General features: G+C 40.5%; 1 protein-coding gene across 1 annotated transcript in view; it reads left to right on the forward strand.

The window, feature by feature from the left end:
* Positions 1 to 811: 811 nt before the first annotated feature.
* LGR5 (leucine rich repeat containing G protein-coupled receptor 5) overlaps positions 812 to 16,774 on the forward strand; it is a 147,557-nt gene continuing 131,594 nt past the window's right edge. Inside the window, exon 1 of the mRNA XM_008004027.3 lies at positions 812 to 1,509. Coding sequence (XP_008002218.1) covers positions 1,298 to 1,509 — 212 coding nt within the window. The 5' untranslated portion in view covers positions 812 to 1,297. The remainder of the gene's footprint in view (positions 1,510 to 16,774) is intronic.

A 16,774-nucleotide genomic window follows, 5' to 3' on the forward strand; every position in this document is an offset into this window, starting at 1 on the left:
CAGGCTTGGAATACACCTCTTTCAGCAGCTCACTCAGGTCTGGCGAGGGCTATTTTGTACCTCACTGAGGGCTTCTCTCCAAGAAAGCCCTGAATCCTTTTCCTCCTTTCTCCTGCAGATTCACTATAGGGCACTTTTTGAAGCAAGAACATGCATTTTCCCCCTGGCGCTCCGCAGCGGTTCTCAGAGCCCAGTGTCACTCACGTAGGTGGGACTGCTCTCAGTTCAGAGAACCCTTTGACACTTAAGATGAAAAGTCCCCGGAAGTTAGCAAACAGCCATCTGTCTGTCTGGCATCGATTTACTAAAAGTGACTTCTAAGGTATTCTAAACCACTTTTAAAAACAATTAGTCACTTCGACTTCCTCACCCCGCAAGAGTAAGGAAGGCAGCAGCGGAGTGGTCGCGCAGGAGCTGTATTTATTTAGCGATTAGCCTAGCACTTTGATTTTAGGGCAAAAGCGAGCCAGACCGTGCGGCAGACGTAAGGATCAAAAAGGCCACCTATCATTTGCCGGGGACGCCTGCCTCCTTACCCTGATAACGTAACTATTTCTCTGCATCGAATTTCAGTTTTTGTGTTTTTGTTTTGTTTTGTTCTGTTTAATCACTCCAAGTATCTCATCCGTTATTTGAAGCGGGCTCGGGGGAAACGTGCTGCGTCCTCCAGTCCCTGTGCGTCCGTTTAGGTCTCTCCGAAGCAGGTCCCTCTCGACTCTCAGATCTGGGTCTCCAAGACTCATGAAGGGGTAAAGGTGGGGATCCCTTATTCGGGCGCGCGACGCTGAGCGCTGAATCCTCCCCGCGGAGGCTCAGTGGGAGCGCCGAGAACTCGCCAGCACCGAGGGCTGCTTGCTGCCTCCCAGCCCAGGACTTGGGAAAGGAGGGAGGGGACAAGTGGAGGGAAAGTGGGGCCGGGCAGGGGGTGCCTGGGAAGCTAGGCTGCGCTGACGTCACTGGGCGCGCAATTCGGGCTGGAGCGCTTTAAAAAACCAGCGTGCAAGCAGAGATGCTGCTCCACACCGCTCCGGCCGCGAGCAGCAGCAAGGCGCACCGCCACTGTCGCCGCTGCAGCCAGGGCTGCTCCGAAGGCCGGCGTGGCGGCAACCGGCACCTCAGTCCCCGCCGCGCTTCTCCTAGCCGCCCACGCCGGCGGGGCAGGAACGCTGCGTTTGGTGCTGCAGACTCCCGCTGAGTTGCAAAAGCCCACCGAGCGGCGCCCGGCGCGCCACGGCCCGTAGCAGTCCGGTGCTGCCCTCCGCCCGCGTCCGGCTCGTGGCCCCCTACTTCGGGCACCATGGACATCTCCCGGCTCGGTGTGCTCCTGTCCTTGCCTGTGCTGCTGCAGCTGGCGGCCGGGAGCAGCTCGCCCAGGTCTGGTGCGCTGCTGCGGGGCTGCCCCACACACTGTCATTGCGAGCCCGACGGCAGGATGTTGCTCAGAGTGGACTGCTCCGACCTGGGGCTCTCGGAGCTGCCTTCCAACCTCAGCGTCTTCACCTCCTACCTGTAAGTGCTTCCCCACGTCACTCCGGGAGACAGGCTAAGAGGAGAAGGAAGATTCGTCCAAGGCGAGGCTGGAGTCTCCTCGGCGCCAGCCTGTTCTGGGGGTGGGGGTGGGGGTGGGGGCGGGCGAGTTTGTCAAAGGCATCCTGGCCAGGACTGTTAGGGCCCCCAGAGAAATGCACGTGTCTCGGGGAGTAGCGTGCCGGCACTTTCTGGGCCCGCAGAGAAATGGCTTCGAGTGCAACCCGGGAAAGCGCTGCTGCGCCGCAGCTTCCCAGTCCAGCTCTAGAAACATCGCTGGATGAATTCCTGCAAATGCAGGCATTTGCGTGTGGAGTGGGCATTTGTGACTCAGAACCTGGTACCCAAAGGCAGGCTGCCATCTGGTTACCGTCCCAACCACCTCTCTTCGTCTAGTCGCATTCCACGAAAAGATGGTCTGTAGAAAGTTTCCCCAAAGGAGAAACGACTTGCCCAACTCCAAAGGGTTTTTAGTCTGCATCCCTTGCACGGTGACGTGATGTAACCTTTTTCTTTTTTTTCCTCTTTTCCTCCCTTTCTTCCTCCCTTCTTCCTTCCTTCCCTCCCTCCTTTCTTTTTATTTTCTTTCTTTTTTTAACGGCGTGATTAAAATGTGGCAACCACAAACCCCGATTAGAGCTGCCAGAACGTTATCTTTACCTTTGGCTGCCCGCGCCGCCCTTTGAAGTACCCGCGGCTGCTGTGTAATCTTTAACCATCTCTTCCCCCGGGGGAGGAAAGGGGAAGTGGGCTGAAGGCTGTTGGGCTGGTAAACAGCGGCTCCGACACCCAAAGGGAGACCTGAAGCTCTCTATCATCCCTGGGGGATTCTCCCACCCCTTCTCTCCCCCACTGCAACTTCCAAAGCCCTGAGGCAGCAGCTCATTGCATAATTTTGTCTGTGGAAAACGCAGGCCCGAAGGTAACAGGTGGTTGGGTGAACGCGGTGACCCAGGAGAAACCCTATTCTCGGAGACCAAGGCGACCCCTCTCCCTACCCCTGTGCAAAGCATCTGGGGCTTCATTCCTTCCAGCAGATACCAGGATCTAGGCCACTCTGGGAAACAGGTGCTCCTTACCACAAGGTGAAACATCTAAGTTTTAGTTCCAGACACTGCAGCCAGCCCACCCCAAGCCCAGGCAATCCCAGTTTTCGGCGTCTCTGATGTACCTTGGCAGGGGAGAGTTGGGATGTTTGTGAACCAGTTCTTCCATCTGTTTAGTTGTTTTCTGGAGGGAAGAAACATGAAGAGGCTTGCACAACATTTTCCACTAGGTAGTGATTCTTTTTCTGGAGACAGTGAGGAAGAAAAAAAATCTCTTACTTGCTTTAATATTGTCTTTAAAGAAAGGTGCCATCCTGCTAGATTTTAGGACTGGTAAATGGCAGGTCGCCTCCTCCTCTACCACAAATCTATTTTGACTGCTTTTTCTTTTTTACCTGAAAGAATGTTAAATCTATTTTCCCCACCAGGTTTCCCCCCAATTGCACTCATACATGTGGTAGTGATATTGTTCCAGGAATGGAAATCTGCTCTCCTAAATGATCATGCTCTCAGAATTCACATTTCCTCCTCCTGAACAGCTGTCTCTACTACAAAGCAGAATACTCATCCCCAGCCTCTCTGGTTTAACTGCTGAAGTCAGTGTTGCAAGGATTCCGCACTCTCCAATGCAGTGAATTTCTGAGACCAGTTTGGCAATTTTGCCTAGCAGTCTATAACTCTTCTTTCCCATCACGCTGAAGTTTGACTGTATGCAAGGGAGGTGTGCAGTACCCCCAAACACTTAACCTACTATTTAAATCATACATTCATTATCAAATATGTTTAAGAATACAGAAAATAAGCTTATGAATAGTTCCAGATTGCTTTCTTCTCCCACTTGAAAGAACAAACATTTGTTAGGCTTCCGTTACTAAAAGTTGGCATAAAATTCTGCTTTAAACCATTTCCCACATACCTCAAATGCATTTGACTGTGTCCTCCATGTGCTCAGGAGAACTTGCTGCCACCTACTGCCAATGTTCCCTATGTATCTATAGATAGAACCATCTATCTATATTATAGATAACCTCTTGAAGTTAAGATACTATTAGGAAATTAAGTGCCATATTATTATCATGTTATTTGATGACAGCCTGTACACTGGCCTAAGAAGACATTTTCCCAGTGCCCTATGAAATATTAAACTCAGAGTGTCTGTAAAAAGTGATACAGTAAATGTTAAATACTTATTTCTAATGCAACACAGTTCAAGGAATATGAGTGCTGAATATAGAAGTCAGTCCTGAAGTAAATAACCAATGTGGTGTTCTTTATGATGTGTGATTTCATAATTTGGTGTCCTTATGTACTAAAAAATGCCAGGGCCCATGGGATGCCCTTTGAGCAGGTGTTGAGGGTTTGGGGGTTTTTTGGTTTTTTACAACCACAGGAATGCTGTGCAGACCTTAAGAGTAGATGATGCCCTGTTTTGGTTACACCTAGTATTCTCTGACCATTTCTGTCTTCACTTGTGCAGCCAAAACATAAAAGAGGAATTTTTATTCACTCATATTCAAATAAACGAGTGTGTGTTCTACTGATTTTCTTATTTGAAAGAATAACTTCCCTTTGATGTTGAAAGGGAACACGAAGTTATAGCTCCACTCCACTGGGGCCCAGTAGAAATTAATCCTTAATGAGAAAGTTGCAGTGTACAAAGACTGATGTGGTGAAAAGCCAGAACTCCTATCTTTTATTATTTGTAAGAGGTTATCATCATTTATTTAGTCAAAATGTTATCTCCTAATCCCCCTCAAGAAAAGAACAAGCATTTACTTTTCTTCGAACAGATTGATGATGGCAAGTTCCAGCTGTACACATTTGGCAAGTAGCTGTACACATTTACCACAATCTGATAGCCAGCTAGTCAGACTTGTAGATAAAGAAAGTTTCCTACATATCTTCATAGAATGCAAGCATTATTTATGTGCCATTTTGTCATCTTTTTTCCCCCAGAAAAGCAAAATTTTAAGCCAGTCCAAATATTGACTCTCTTTTCTTACTGAGCTGCCTTCCACAGTAGGTCTTTAACTCGACCAGTGAACAGAGTGGAAACACTGGAAAAATCTCGATCTTCATCTCTTCTCTCCCCCTGCCCCCCAGAAAGTGGTTATGGGCTCTGATTTTACTAACAGGGGCTAACAAAGTTTATTTAGCAGAAAATAAGGAACACACCAAGGTTGAGATATAAAAGCAGACAAAGTTGTTTACAACATTTAATACATCTCTATCTACCAGTTGTGATCTGTTCTAAATAAAGTAGTTCTAGCATCTAATCTTAGTATAGGTAAGCTACTTTAATGCATCAAATGTGGACATTTTTGTTAATAGGATCTTAAAAGTAAACTCCTCTCTGCTACTTTGATGTGTCTGTCATCTAGTTAGTGTGACATTCAGATAGAAAACTAAATCCTAATGAACATCCTAACATAATAAATATACTTTTCTTTATTGGTCCAGAACAGTTATTTTATTTTAAAAAGGAAACTGAGTTTTTCTTTGCTGTTGCTTAAAGGCATTCACATTTCATCCATAAGCAAATTTATGTTATATAAACCAAAGGAACCAAGAGAAAAGATTTTTTTTAATTATGTAGTTTGGTTACTTTTTCATATGTAACTTTGAAACAAAATTTAATTTTACACATAACTAGTAAAACTGATGTTAATAAGAACAGAACAAAAGTCACAATTAGTTAATTAGGCACTACCTTAATATCATAAATGTGTTTTAAGTATTTAAGATGCAGTTTCAAAATAAAAGATCCTTTTTAGAATCTTCTCTGAAAATGATTTAATATAGTTCTGCTTCTCTTCTTATCTTAAATAAAATAAAATGTACTCTAGAAATGATTACAAAAATAGTAACTCTTATAACAGCCTTAACGTTTAGATCAATTACAAACATTATACAGTTTGCTCTAAAATGTACTTTTAGAATTGTTTAAAACATAATGATGCCAGTAAATTTTCTTCATTTTAATGAAGTTCTTTCTTTTTCTCCAGGATTCCTGGGGATTTTTTCCATAGTGTTTTTGTTATGGGATGAATTATTAAAACTAATTGATAATTAGCCTAAGTAATTTTTTAAAGTAGTGAGCTCATTCAAACAATTTTGTAGCATAAATTTAAAATAAATATTTTACTGAATATATTTAACATTTGCATGGCAGAGTTGGTGTGACAAGAATGAATTTTTACATATAATAACATGATCTTCAGGTTTTTTCTTTCTTCGTTATGCATTTTCCTCGAAGTAAAGGAGTTCTGATGTGGCAACAAAAGGTAGCAATCATAAATGAGTTAGAAGATCGGAATCAAGAAATAGCCTGTGTAAATAACATCGTGTTTTGATAATAGACCAGTCACACTTGGATGTGTTTAAAGAAGTTCAGAAACACAAAACTGGTCTATGATTTCTGAGAGTTAAGTATTATACCTGAACTATTTTATTGTTTTCAGTTTTCAAAATATATATCTGTCAAAGGCATAGAAATATCAGACCAAACAACCCAATAAAGCTATCAAAATTAAAGACATTATAGAATATTTATAATTTTATAGCAAAGCATTTTTTTGTATTTCTTCTATCAAATTCATGCATTTAAGTCATTTTAGCTACAAATTTAAGTATGTTTCTGAATAATCTAAATCACATGCCATAAGATAGAAATGAAAAACAGTAGTGGGTTGTCCAATGAGCAATTTTGTGAAGTAATGTTTTTATTTGGTTCAGTTATTACGCAAATTTAGAATAAGGCTAAATGGCACATTTTCTTGTAAACACTTCCCCAATAGATACTTCTGGTAAATTGAAGTCTTCATGAGAAGACAAATTCCTTCCTATAAGATTCAACTTCCTTACTCCAGTTGCAATATTTTCCTTTATAGAGTCTCAGTTTGTAGTAGAGAGATGAATCAGACTGGCACTAAAGCCACAACTGGTATATTACATATAAAGCAAAATGAGCTGAATATCTAGTCCTGTTGCTATTTTTGATGTATCTTGGTGGAATTTCACTTGTTAAATCTGACCATGAGTTCTAGCCCACTACAACTCTTTTATTCCCAGATCTGTCAGCTTTAATCCACACTTTTATTTAACCATTGTAAATAACCAACTACATGCCCAGTTTCACCTGTGGATCTCTATCTATGACAAAAGGAGACATTTCACAGTCTATAATGTGGAATTTTTGATTAAATTCTCATAATTCAAAATTGATTTTGTTCTCCATAAGCTATGTGGTGGGAAGCAGGTCCGTTCTTAAAATCTGTGGCATTTTTCTGTTAAATGGATTGAGCCCAATGGGAATGCCTGGCTTGAAATTGGAAGGGAGAAAAACATTAGTCATTTGATTTCAAGAAATGGAATAATATATCTAGTGGTAATGCTAAAAGGCTTTCAACAGGGCATTAGCATTAGTGGAAAACTATTTAAAAGATGTTTCATAAGCAGAAGTGCTTCTGTATACCCTCAAGTATTACTTCTCTTTTTAATGTTTAAGTCTGGAATTGGAGACGCTGAGATTTACTTGGAGAGTACGCAAAGGAACCAACTCCTGACCTGACCGTATAAACAACTTCCTGAAAGTCAGATGGAATAACACCCCAGGGTTTCATGATAGGCTCTCTCCTTCAGGGTTTATTCTTCTTATTTGGCAGTGAGCTCCTCCAGGGTAGGACATTTTCCATTTTATATCCCAAGCGCCCATTCCAACGCCTGGCTCTTAAGGGAGTTCAGTAATTACCGGTAATGTTGAATTGAGTAGAATTGGCTGAACCAGCTGCTGAAATCCCAGTGGCTAATAGGAGCCAGAGAAAGACAGGTGAGAACTACTAGTCCACAAGTACAAATAACACAAGGCCGCTGGCCACAATTACTGTCCAGCCCTATTTGAAATACAGCTGAATTGTGTTCAGTTTAAATGATGCAATGAGTTGTTTATTTTAACACATGCCAAGATTTACATGTAGAAATTACTTTATTATTTTAATAGCAATAGTCATAATAACTGATAGTTGTATTGTGTTTCCTGAGTATCTGGCACTAAATACTTTACTCAGTCATAGGCCCCACAAAGGTACTACATGCTTTGCTCAGTCAATGTCCTTCTTGTGGTGGGGCAACTTGTGACAACTTAGGAGTGATAATAGTACCTCTTAATAGGTAAGCTTACTGTAAGCTTATTTCAAGTATTTCCATTGCTCAAAATATTTTTGGACTTCCTTTGAAGTTATCTTCAGGGCCAATTTACAGCAACCCAAGAAAACCAGCTTTCCAATTTATACTTATGCCTCGTAATCATTTTAATTGGTGCTGAAATACTTCAGCCCATTTTTCTTTTCAGGAACACAATGTATGAAGCCCTAATACCAGAAATATTTTTTCAGGGAATTCCAGAGCAAAATGCAGTTTTCAATTTTCCAATAATGTCAGCATTACGTTACATAGTTTAGGGCCAATATTATAAGTTTAGTAGACATCACTTTATATATCCATTTTCTTACTACCACAGAAACAATTTTTCTTGTCTCCAAATCAGAGATAAGTTGTGGTAGCTGCCAGAGTATTGTGAAGAGTGATCAATAGATTAGTAACCACCTAGGCAAGAATAAAACTTTTTTCCTATAACCAGATCTATGTATCAAATGAAGTAGCTGCATTCTTTGGAACTATTTCTCAGTTCAAATGGACATGAACTTTCTTAACAGACAAATTCTATTTGAGCTTGTATTCACCTTTAAAATGGATGAAATGAGATAAATTGTTGTCACAAAGGTATCATAATGTTATTCATTTGATTCAGAATAGAAAATTGTTTCAAAGTTTTATCAAATTCCCCAGCATATTTTTAAACTATGCATGGTTTAACCATTAGACAATTAGTGATACAGACTTATGTGTCAATTAGAAATCTGGATAAGTCATAGAAAAGTTCCCTCCTTCAAACAATGAAAAACCTTTTCTGAACTATGCATCTAATTTCCTCAGTCCTTTAATTCAGCTTATTAACCTGATATACATTAATCATTTATTGTATTACAAAGTCAACAGAAAAAACAGTACTGATGTTTAGAAAAATTAGGATATGTTTGGGGTACAGTATCTAGAATGTTTTAAAATAGTACTCTCATACTCCAGCTTTTTACTGACTTAATAATTTAAAATTATTCAACAATCTCTAATTTTCAAATATCCTATTTTTTATATATGCATATTTTCCACATACTTGTTTTATCCTTCTTGCCCTCAGAAGGAGTGTTTGCTTCTTCTTCAAACAAGGATTGTGATGGCCAAGGGGGAAGAAAGTGTCTCGTGCACACACTAATACACACACCAACAAGAAACAATTCCCTTTGTGCACTTGCTTGGCAGAAATGATACAAACGTTGGCAGGGCATAGCTGTGGAGGGCCGACCCTTTACAAGGGAGAGACTGTGGAACTGGCTGCTTGAAGGCACCTTCAGTTCAGTTCAGAAACTGAAATGCAGAAGACAATCGTCCTGGCAAAGGGAGCCCAACTCCAGCTGAGAACGCGTGCATGGAGCTGACCTCCCTCCTCAGCCTGCCAGGCGAGATTAAGCTTTCCTCAAGTGGTCCCTTGTTAGCCCGTCCTTTTTTCCATGTTGCTCATCTTTCACAACTAGAAGCCAAGTGTTTCAAACTGTTCCTCAATGTGCAGCCAAATTCCTTTATTTCCCCCTTCCTCCTCCTTGTCTCCCTCACACACACAAACACACACACACACACACACAACTGTGGTGACTAACCTTACATGCGTGCCTTCTTTTCAAAGCCTACACTGAGAAAATAACCTTAGAATTTTTAAGTTTCACTAAAACACTGGTAAATACTTTTGTTCTCCTTTTTTCTTGAAACCTTGATTAAGTGGAGCAGAGACCTCTACAAAAGATGTCGCTTTGTAAAAATAACCTTTCTTTGATCAAAAAAGCCACAAAAGTGTACTTCTCAGGAAAGTAGAAAACCACACATGATCTCAAGTGGAAAAAATATAAAGAATTTGCTGAATTTTTAACCTTAGTACATAACAAGGATATTATTTTAAAGTTGGTTGGTTAATGTGGGCTGTGTTAGAACTTTCAATGTGTTGTGTTTGGGTTTATGCAATGTTATTTTAATGAGTTTATTGGTTCGATGCACAAAACACCACATGGTGCTTGAAGGTTTTAGGTTATAAATTTTCTTGTGAGGCACTTAGTTGAAGGAACTCTGTTACATAATCAATTGGTCTTTAAAGCTATCAGCACAAAATATAACCTTTCAGTTTTTTACATATGTGGTGATTATTATTTGATTATGAAAACCAAATAAAAATTTCCATAGAAGATGTTATATTCCTTAATGAACTATTTTGTATATATATTGACGTTTTCACAATAAACATTTATTTCACAGTATTTGTTGAGTGAATCTACAAAGTGAATTTGGAGTCTTCTAGTAAAGATGAAGAATAAAGAATCTTCCTCTTTGTCTTTGTACTTTCTGTCCTGAAGGGACCCTTAGCAGACATGCCTGCATTTGGCAATAAGCCTACTCTATCATTGTTACAGTGTTAAATGTACCATAGAGAAAAGCCTAGAAAAACAATGGCAAGAGAGGTGGAAGGGCTAACGGAAGAAATTTGCTACCCAAGGGACAGTGCTGACAGAACTGAGAGACTGTGAGTTACTGGACTCCACTAGACACCTGTTCCCAGGGGATACACTTCTCCTGTGTCTCTCTTTACCTTTCTTCATCCCTCGCTTCAAGATAGTATCAGAGATCTGAAAGGATGCTTTGTCCTTATCTCAGACACTTTCCCCACCAAGGGCTTCAAACTAGAAGATGAAGGGAAGTTTAGAAAGAAGAGTCCTTGTGATTTAAGTATCAACTCCAGTCACCAAAATTGGGGTCTCTGATTTTAACTTGGAAAAGCTACATTACTGTCCCTATGGTGGAAGATCTTAGCTCATGCACAGTCCCTGTTCTTCAGCAGCTGTTGTTCTCTGGGACTCAGTGCAATATAGTACAGGAGGAAGTTCAAGATCTTTTTTCATTGAGTCTTCAAGCTCGGGTAGCAAAAGGAAATCCTAGTTAAACCAGATTCTCCCATGTTGTGAGCATATCTTATTTGAAGATCTCAAAAGGTTTAGCAACATGATTAACTGACAGCAAGTGTCCACCTTCCACCTTCCAGCTGCTGGCCTTCTAGGAAAACATCTACTTCCCCAGAGTCTTATAGTCATAAGTGTTAGGTAGATATGTTCTGGTCCTGAATGATTACTACATAGTAATTTGAAACCCTCTTTGCCTTAGCTGTAGGAACATCTCAGAATATAATTAATTGTATATTGTGAAAGAAAGCAAATTTGGGGAGATTTATGTTAATTATAATAAACCTAATTTAGAGTTTGAACTAATACCTAACTACATTTAGAGTAAGTTCTACTGTGAAGAACTAAAAGGATAATCTTTTATCCACAAATTACCAGAATGACTAAGCTGTATATCTAAGATCACATTACACAATGCAAGACTGAAATTTAATCGTGATTGCTAGAGCATTACCCGAATTGCCCAAATAAACAGAATTAAAATCACTTAGATGGGTTACAAAGGATTTCAGTGAGTCAAAAGCCATGGCTACCCAGGGAATTTAGAATGGAAAGAACCTTGGAATTTACCTAATCCAACGTCTTTATTTCACAGATGATGAAATTTATGTCATAAGGGGTTAATGACATTCCGAAAATCACACAGCTAGCAAAGACAGAATTACACTCCAGATCTCCTGAAAACCCCAGCCCAGTACTACTTCTTGGTCACTTTGATATTTCAATGTCAGATACTTGAATGAACTCAAAAACTCCCAGTTACTTTTTCCAGATGTTGCCAAATATCCTGTTGTTTACGCATGTTATGTATGTCCATATCTAGATGTGTACCTGAATTTTAACAGTATCATCTTATTTTGGTCCATTGTAAATACAGATGCAGTATCTCTGTATCACCTAAAAATCTGCAGAGCAAAAAGGAACACTCAGATTTAGCTTGAAAAATAATTAAGCATAATTAATCCCCCAAATGTCTGTTCATAGTTGTCATTTACTTCTTTTTTCTGTTTTTGGTAAAGATGAGAGTATGGCTATGTTGCCCAGGCTGGTCTCAAACTCCTGGCCTCAAGTAATTATCCACCTCAGCCTTCCAAAGTGTTGGGATTATAGGCAGTAGTCACCAGGTCCAGCCTCTGTTCATAGTAGTTAAATCTCTGATTATTGTAATTAAAATTTCATTTATGACCTTAATTTTATCAAATTTTGGTTGCCTTAATGTCCCTTGTAACTGTTCTCTTTCTCTTCTAGCAGTGAAATTGCACTAGTCCAGGGTCTACTCACTTTTTCCCTGGATAACTGTAGCAGTTTCCTGTCATGGTCTACATAGACCCCCAACACATACACACACACTCCCTACTATCCTGCTAGTCTCTTCAAGATGCACCTCTGGTCATGTCTTACCTATATTCAATCCTTCAATGGTGTCCTGTGATTTCATAATAACTTTTAACACCTCAGTTTAGCCCACAAAGTCAACTTTTTTTGCCTCATCCCTAACCTGTAACCCCTGCTGCCAATTCCCCCTCACTGGTTCCCTGTTAAAAGAAAAACCTTAGACAAATTAAACTTAACAGAGTTTAATTGAGCAAAGAAGAAATTGGGCAGCCCCCAAACCAGAATAGGTTCAGAGAGAATCTGGCGCTGCCATGTAGTTTGAAGAAGATTTATGGACAGAAGAGGGAAAGTGAAGAACAGTGAATGGAAGTGAGGTGCAGAAACGGATGGATTGATTACAGCTTGGTGTTTGCCTTATTTGAACAGAGTTTGAATAGTTAGCCATCTTTGATTGAACAAAACTCGGTGCTTGGGTCAAGAGCAGGTTACAGTCTGTTTTCACATCCAGTTAGGTTGCAGCTTACTATGTACGGAGAAACCTTTAAGCCAAACTTAGAATATGTAAAGGGGTAGCTTTAGTCTGAATTTAACACCCCAAACTCTCTTCTCTCCAGCCATTTCAAACTGCATCTTACAATTTCCCTATTTCATGCCTCCAGGTGTTCACATGTGTTGTCCTGTGCTGGGATTGCCTTTCTTCTTTTGCTAACCTCTGTTAGTCTTCCCATACTCAGCTCAAATGTTACCTCCTCTGGGAAGCTTTCTGTAACCCCACATTTTAGAAACCTGTCTTTGATGCTCCTACACCATTCTGAGCCCATTTTGATCATAGCGCTCACCACACTTGATCACCATATTTCATCTACTTGTCTGTTTCCAGTACTGGACTATATACCCCTTGAAAATTGGATCAGAACACAGAATTCTTGTATATTTATCACGTTTTTCATTTTCTCTATTTTATGGTGCTTTGACATCTTGGAGCCTTGCTGCTCCTAGAGAGACTGCCCCTCCTAGGGCTAAGGAATTCCTGGAGATAGCAAATGATTTTCTCTGGAGTGCACCTTTCATATGCAAACCAACCAATCCAAAGGCCACACCCCACCCCCAACCACTCCCTTTCCCAGGCTCTTTCAGGGCTCTTACACTCTAGGTCAATATTCTCCTGGTCTACTCACTCCAAGCTCAGGTTTCAATAAATTGAGATAGCCCCTGCACCCCAGAGCACACTGAAATTATTCAACTAGCCGATCCTAAACCTGCTTACCCTGCCTTGTCCATTCCTTCCCATGGAAACCACAATAAAGGACCTGCCCATGCTTTTCTTCTGCTCCTTCTATCTCCAGACTGAGCCCAGAGCTCTCCTGTGTGGCTCTGCATGGAATGGTGAGTCCTCTCCTCTTGGGAACTGTGAGTAACAAACTCCCTTTTCAATGGCAGTCATCTCCTGATCTGTTGGCCTCATCACACCTGAATAATATTAACACCTACATTTTAAAACACCTGGTGTCCATGCATGTCTGCATCTGGGCAACTTCAAAGGGGCACATAGCCCAGGCACACTTAAAGGACAGTCAGCACAGTTTTCTCTCTGGAGGGTACTCTTCTGTTCCCCTAAACTCTATGTAAAACTCAAACTGTCCACATGCCTAAGACATAAGATGCCATTTTCTAGCTACCAAACGTGCAACGGAGTGAGACTACTTGATATAATTTCTGATATAATCTTATAATGTGATGACAGAGAGATTCTTTCCTCTAAATTTGGCAGACTGATTATTTGGAATATCCCAAGACAGAGGGAAAAAAATTCAAAAAGTGCCGTTGATGCTTTTACTCATAGTTCCTCATTTGACCCTCATAACAAACAGTAAAATAGTTATTACAATCAATATGAGAACATCTCTTGATGATAGAAATGAGAACATTTCTTGATCACTATCGCAGCCTTATCTTCAGTGACCTTGACAAGTTACTCAATGCCTCAGTTTTCTCATTTGTAAGATGGAAATAATAATGACATCTACCTGACTAAGTTGTTGTGAAGACTGGTGAGATAATGCACATAAAGCACTTTACATGGCACCTCACTTGTGTAGGATGCATTAAATGTTAGGTGCAATTATTTCTGTTGATGATGGTACAGTTACTATCACACTAAACCCATGCTTTTCAAGTATACCATGCTGTCTCTTACTGTTATTCCCTAAATTAGCTAAATTAATTGTCCTGAATGTTTAAAAGTGTAAATGTAATTTTCATTAAACAAGATTTCTTAATGTTAAAAACAAGAAAAGAACAGCAGAAAGGCACCTACTAGGTAAAGAACTAGAGGAGAAAGAAGGGGCATCTTCAAATGAATTTGGCATCACCCAGCAACTGTTATAAATAAAAATATTCTAACTTTTGTTTCTGATCCTTGGTACCAAATAGACAAAAGATTATGTGTTTTAAATGAAGTTTCATATTTGCACATGAGTGTGTAGCATTTTGAAGACACTGCACAAATCTCCAGGATAGATGAGGGCTGAGTGAACACTTTGTCACAGAGAGTAGGCTGATGGCACAATGTTAGGACTCTACTCCTCAGATACAATTTAATGAATGACCCAGAATTTGTAGTACTGGGCTTGAAGTGCTTTTATCCTTTCCTTTTTTTTTTTTTTTTTTTTTTAAATCTCATCCACCCTCATGACTTTTCCTGACTGTGAAAGAAAAATTCAGCTTGCTAGCTTCTTCTGCTCTTAGAAGCTCCAGTGTCAGCCGTTGATTTGCTACAGTGGCAGGCAAGAGATGATGGATTTGAGGGGACTGAGAGAAGGTTGGGAATTCAACCTTCCTTCAGAGCCAAAAATACATTCAGGAAAACCCAAGATTTCAACACAACAAAAATGTGTTTCTTTTTTTTTTTTTATATTAACTGAAAAAATAGTTCTACTTTAAGAACAAAAACTGATTTAAGGAATGGGCTTGTGTCTACCTGAAAATACATTCGAAATAATGTAATTTTCATGAGGAACTTCAGTACTTATCTTTGACAAAGAAGCAGTTGGTTCAACATAATTACGGGAAGGATCTTTCAGTCAGTGATGGTGATGAGGCTAATATAGTTCCCTGAGAATAATAGGTATCAATGATGTGAACTTGTGTAGGAGAGGGGATTCAAAGTTAAATAGGGGGTCAAAGTACCACTTGGACTTGTGTTTCAAGCAGGAAGCCTCTGGAATAAGGCCCAGTGATCCTCAGGGGAGAAGAGAGATAAGTGAGCACTTCTTGGAGCAGAGAGTCTTTTAATCCTATCAGATGAGCCTGTATTACTGTCTCTGCGGATGTTCTTTACCCTTCTGCAAAAGGGGAAAGCTGACTTTTCCCATAACTGATGAAATCAAGAGAGCAGTTCTGAAAAAAACAAGGGAAATCTCCTTATATCTTACTACATGTAGAAAGATGATTCTGGAATTCCCGAGTGCCTACTGCATTAATAAACCAGGAAGCTGATTTATTTCACCACTCTAAATCCAACATGGAAGAAATCATCAGACATCTACTACATATCATCCAGCAGTACAGATTGGAGAAGTAGACTCTGTCAGCCCACCTTTATCAAACAGCGTAAATAATCACCAAACCAAGGGAAGCAGAAGGCAGCAAAAGTCAAACAATTTTCAGTGAAGAGTCAGAGCATCTCTCTCAAAGGGAAATCCTTCAAGTGGAGAGGAGAAGGTAGGAGGAAAGTGGCAGCCCAGAGGAGACGAGACTGTGGCAAATTACAAAGAAATAAAACAATACCCAAAGGAACTCAAAGGAGAGGTGAAGCGCAAGACAGAGAAGAGTGAGGCAAGAGGACAACTTGCCAAGCATAGCACAGAGCTTGGCTACTGGCTCCACTGTGGAGCTGGCTCACCCCATGGGTAGAGTACAATCCTTCGAGATATCCACAAGGCACACACACACATGTGCGTGCGCGCAAACACACACACACACCCCCCCCCCCCACAGCCACATCTGTGCATATACACAAAGGAATAAGAAAAAAAAAACACTCATTGTGGAAATACCCTCAAAATCTCAAAATATATATCTAACCTACAGGATAAAGCAACTGGAATACTCCTGGGAACTGGGAGTATCACTACGGTGCAGGGGAAAAAAAGCAAACAAAAAACAAAACAACAAAAAAGTGCAGGAAAGTAGTACACTAGATTAGAAGTCCAGGTCTGTAGTTCTGAAACTTGCCAACACATTAGTTCCAACTGGGAGCTAATTTAACCATCTCAAAGCCCAGATCCCACACCAAACTAACTAAATCACAGTTTCTGAGGGAAGGAGCTAGGCATCAGAATGTACTTTAACTCCCCAAGGCAAATTCAAAATGCGACCAAGTTTGAGAACCACTGATCTGGGCCCAGCTACCCCACTACACAGCCACAGAATCTCTGGCAAGATGCATATCCTCCCTGTCTCAATTTTTGCATCTGTAAAATAAGAGAGGCGAACACATGTTCTGAGGTCTCTCCTAATTCAGTCATTCTAGGAGTCTATCAGCTTGACATTTGTGTGTATTGCAATAGGGCAGGTGTAGCAGGATTGTAGAAAATGGGAGGTTTCCACAGACCCACACCCACTCCCATTTTGTGCAGCAAATCTGGAAGCATTGTTTACTCTCCTGCCATGAGCATTACTTAAAATAACTTTATTTGTTTTATAGTTTAGAGAGCCTCTGTAGGTAGCCTCAGGAGCCCATTCATT

Source organism: Chlorocebus sabaeus, chromosome 11 (genome assembly GCF_047675955.1).
Source record: "Chlorocebus sabaeus isolate Y175 chromosome 11, mChlSab1.0.hap1, whole genome shotgun sequence".
NCBI lineage: Eukaryota > Metazoa > Chordata > Mammalia > Primates > Cercopithecidae > Chlorocebus > Chlorocebus sabaeus.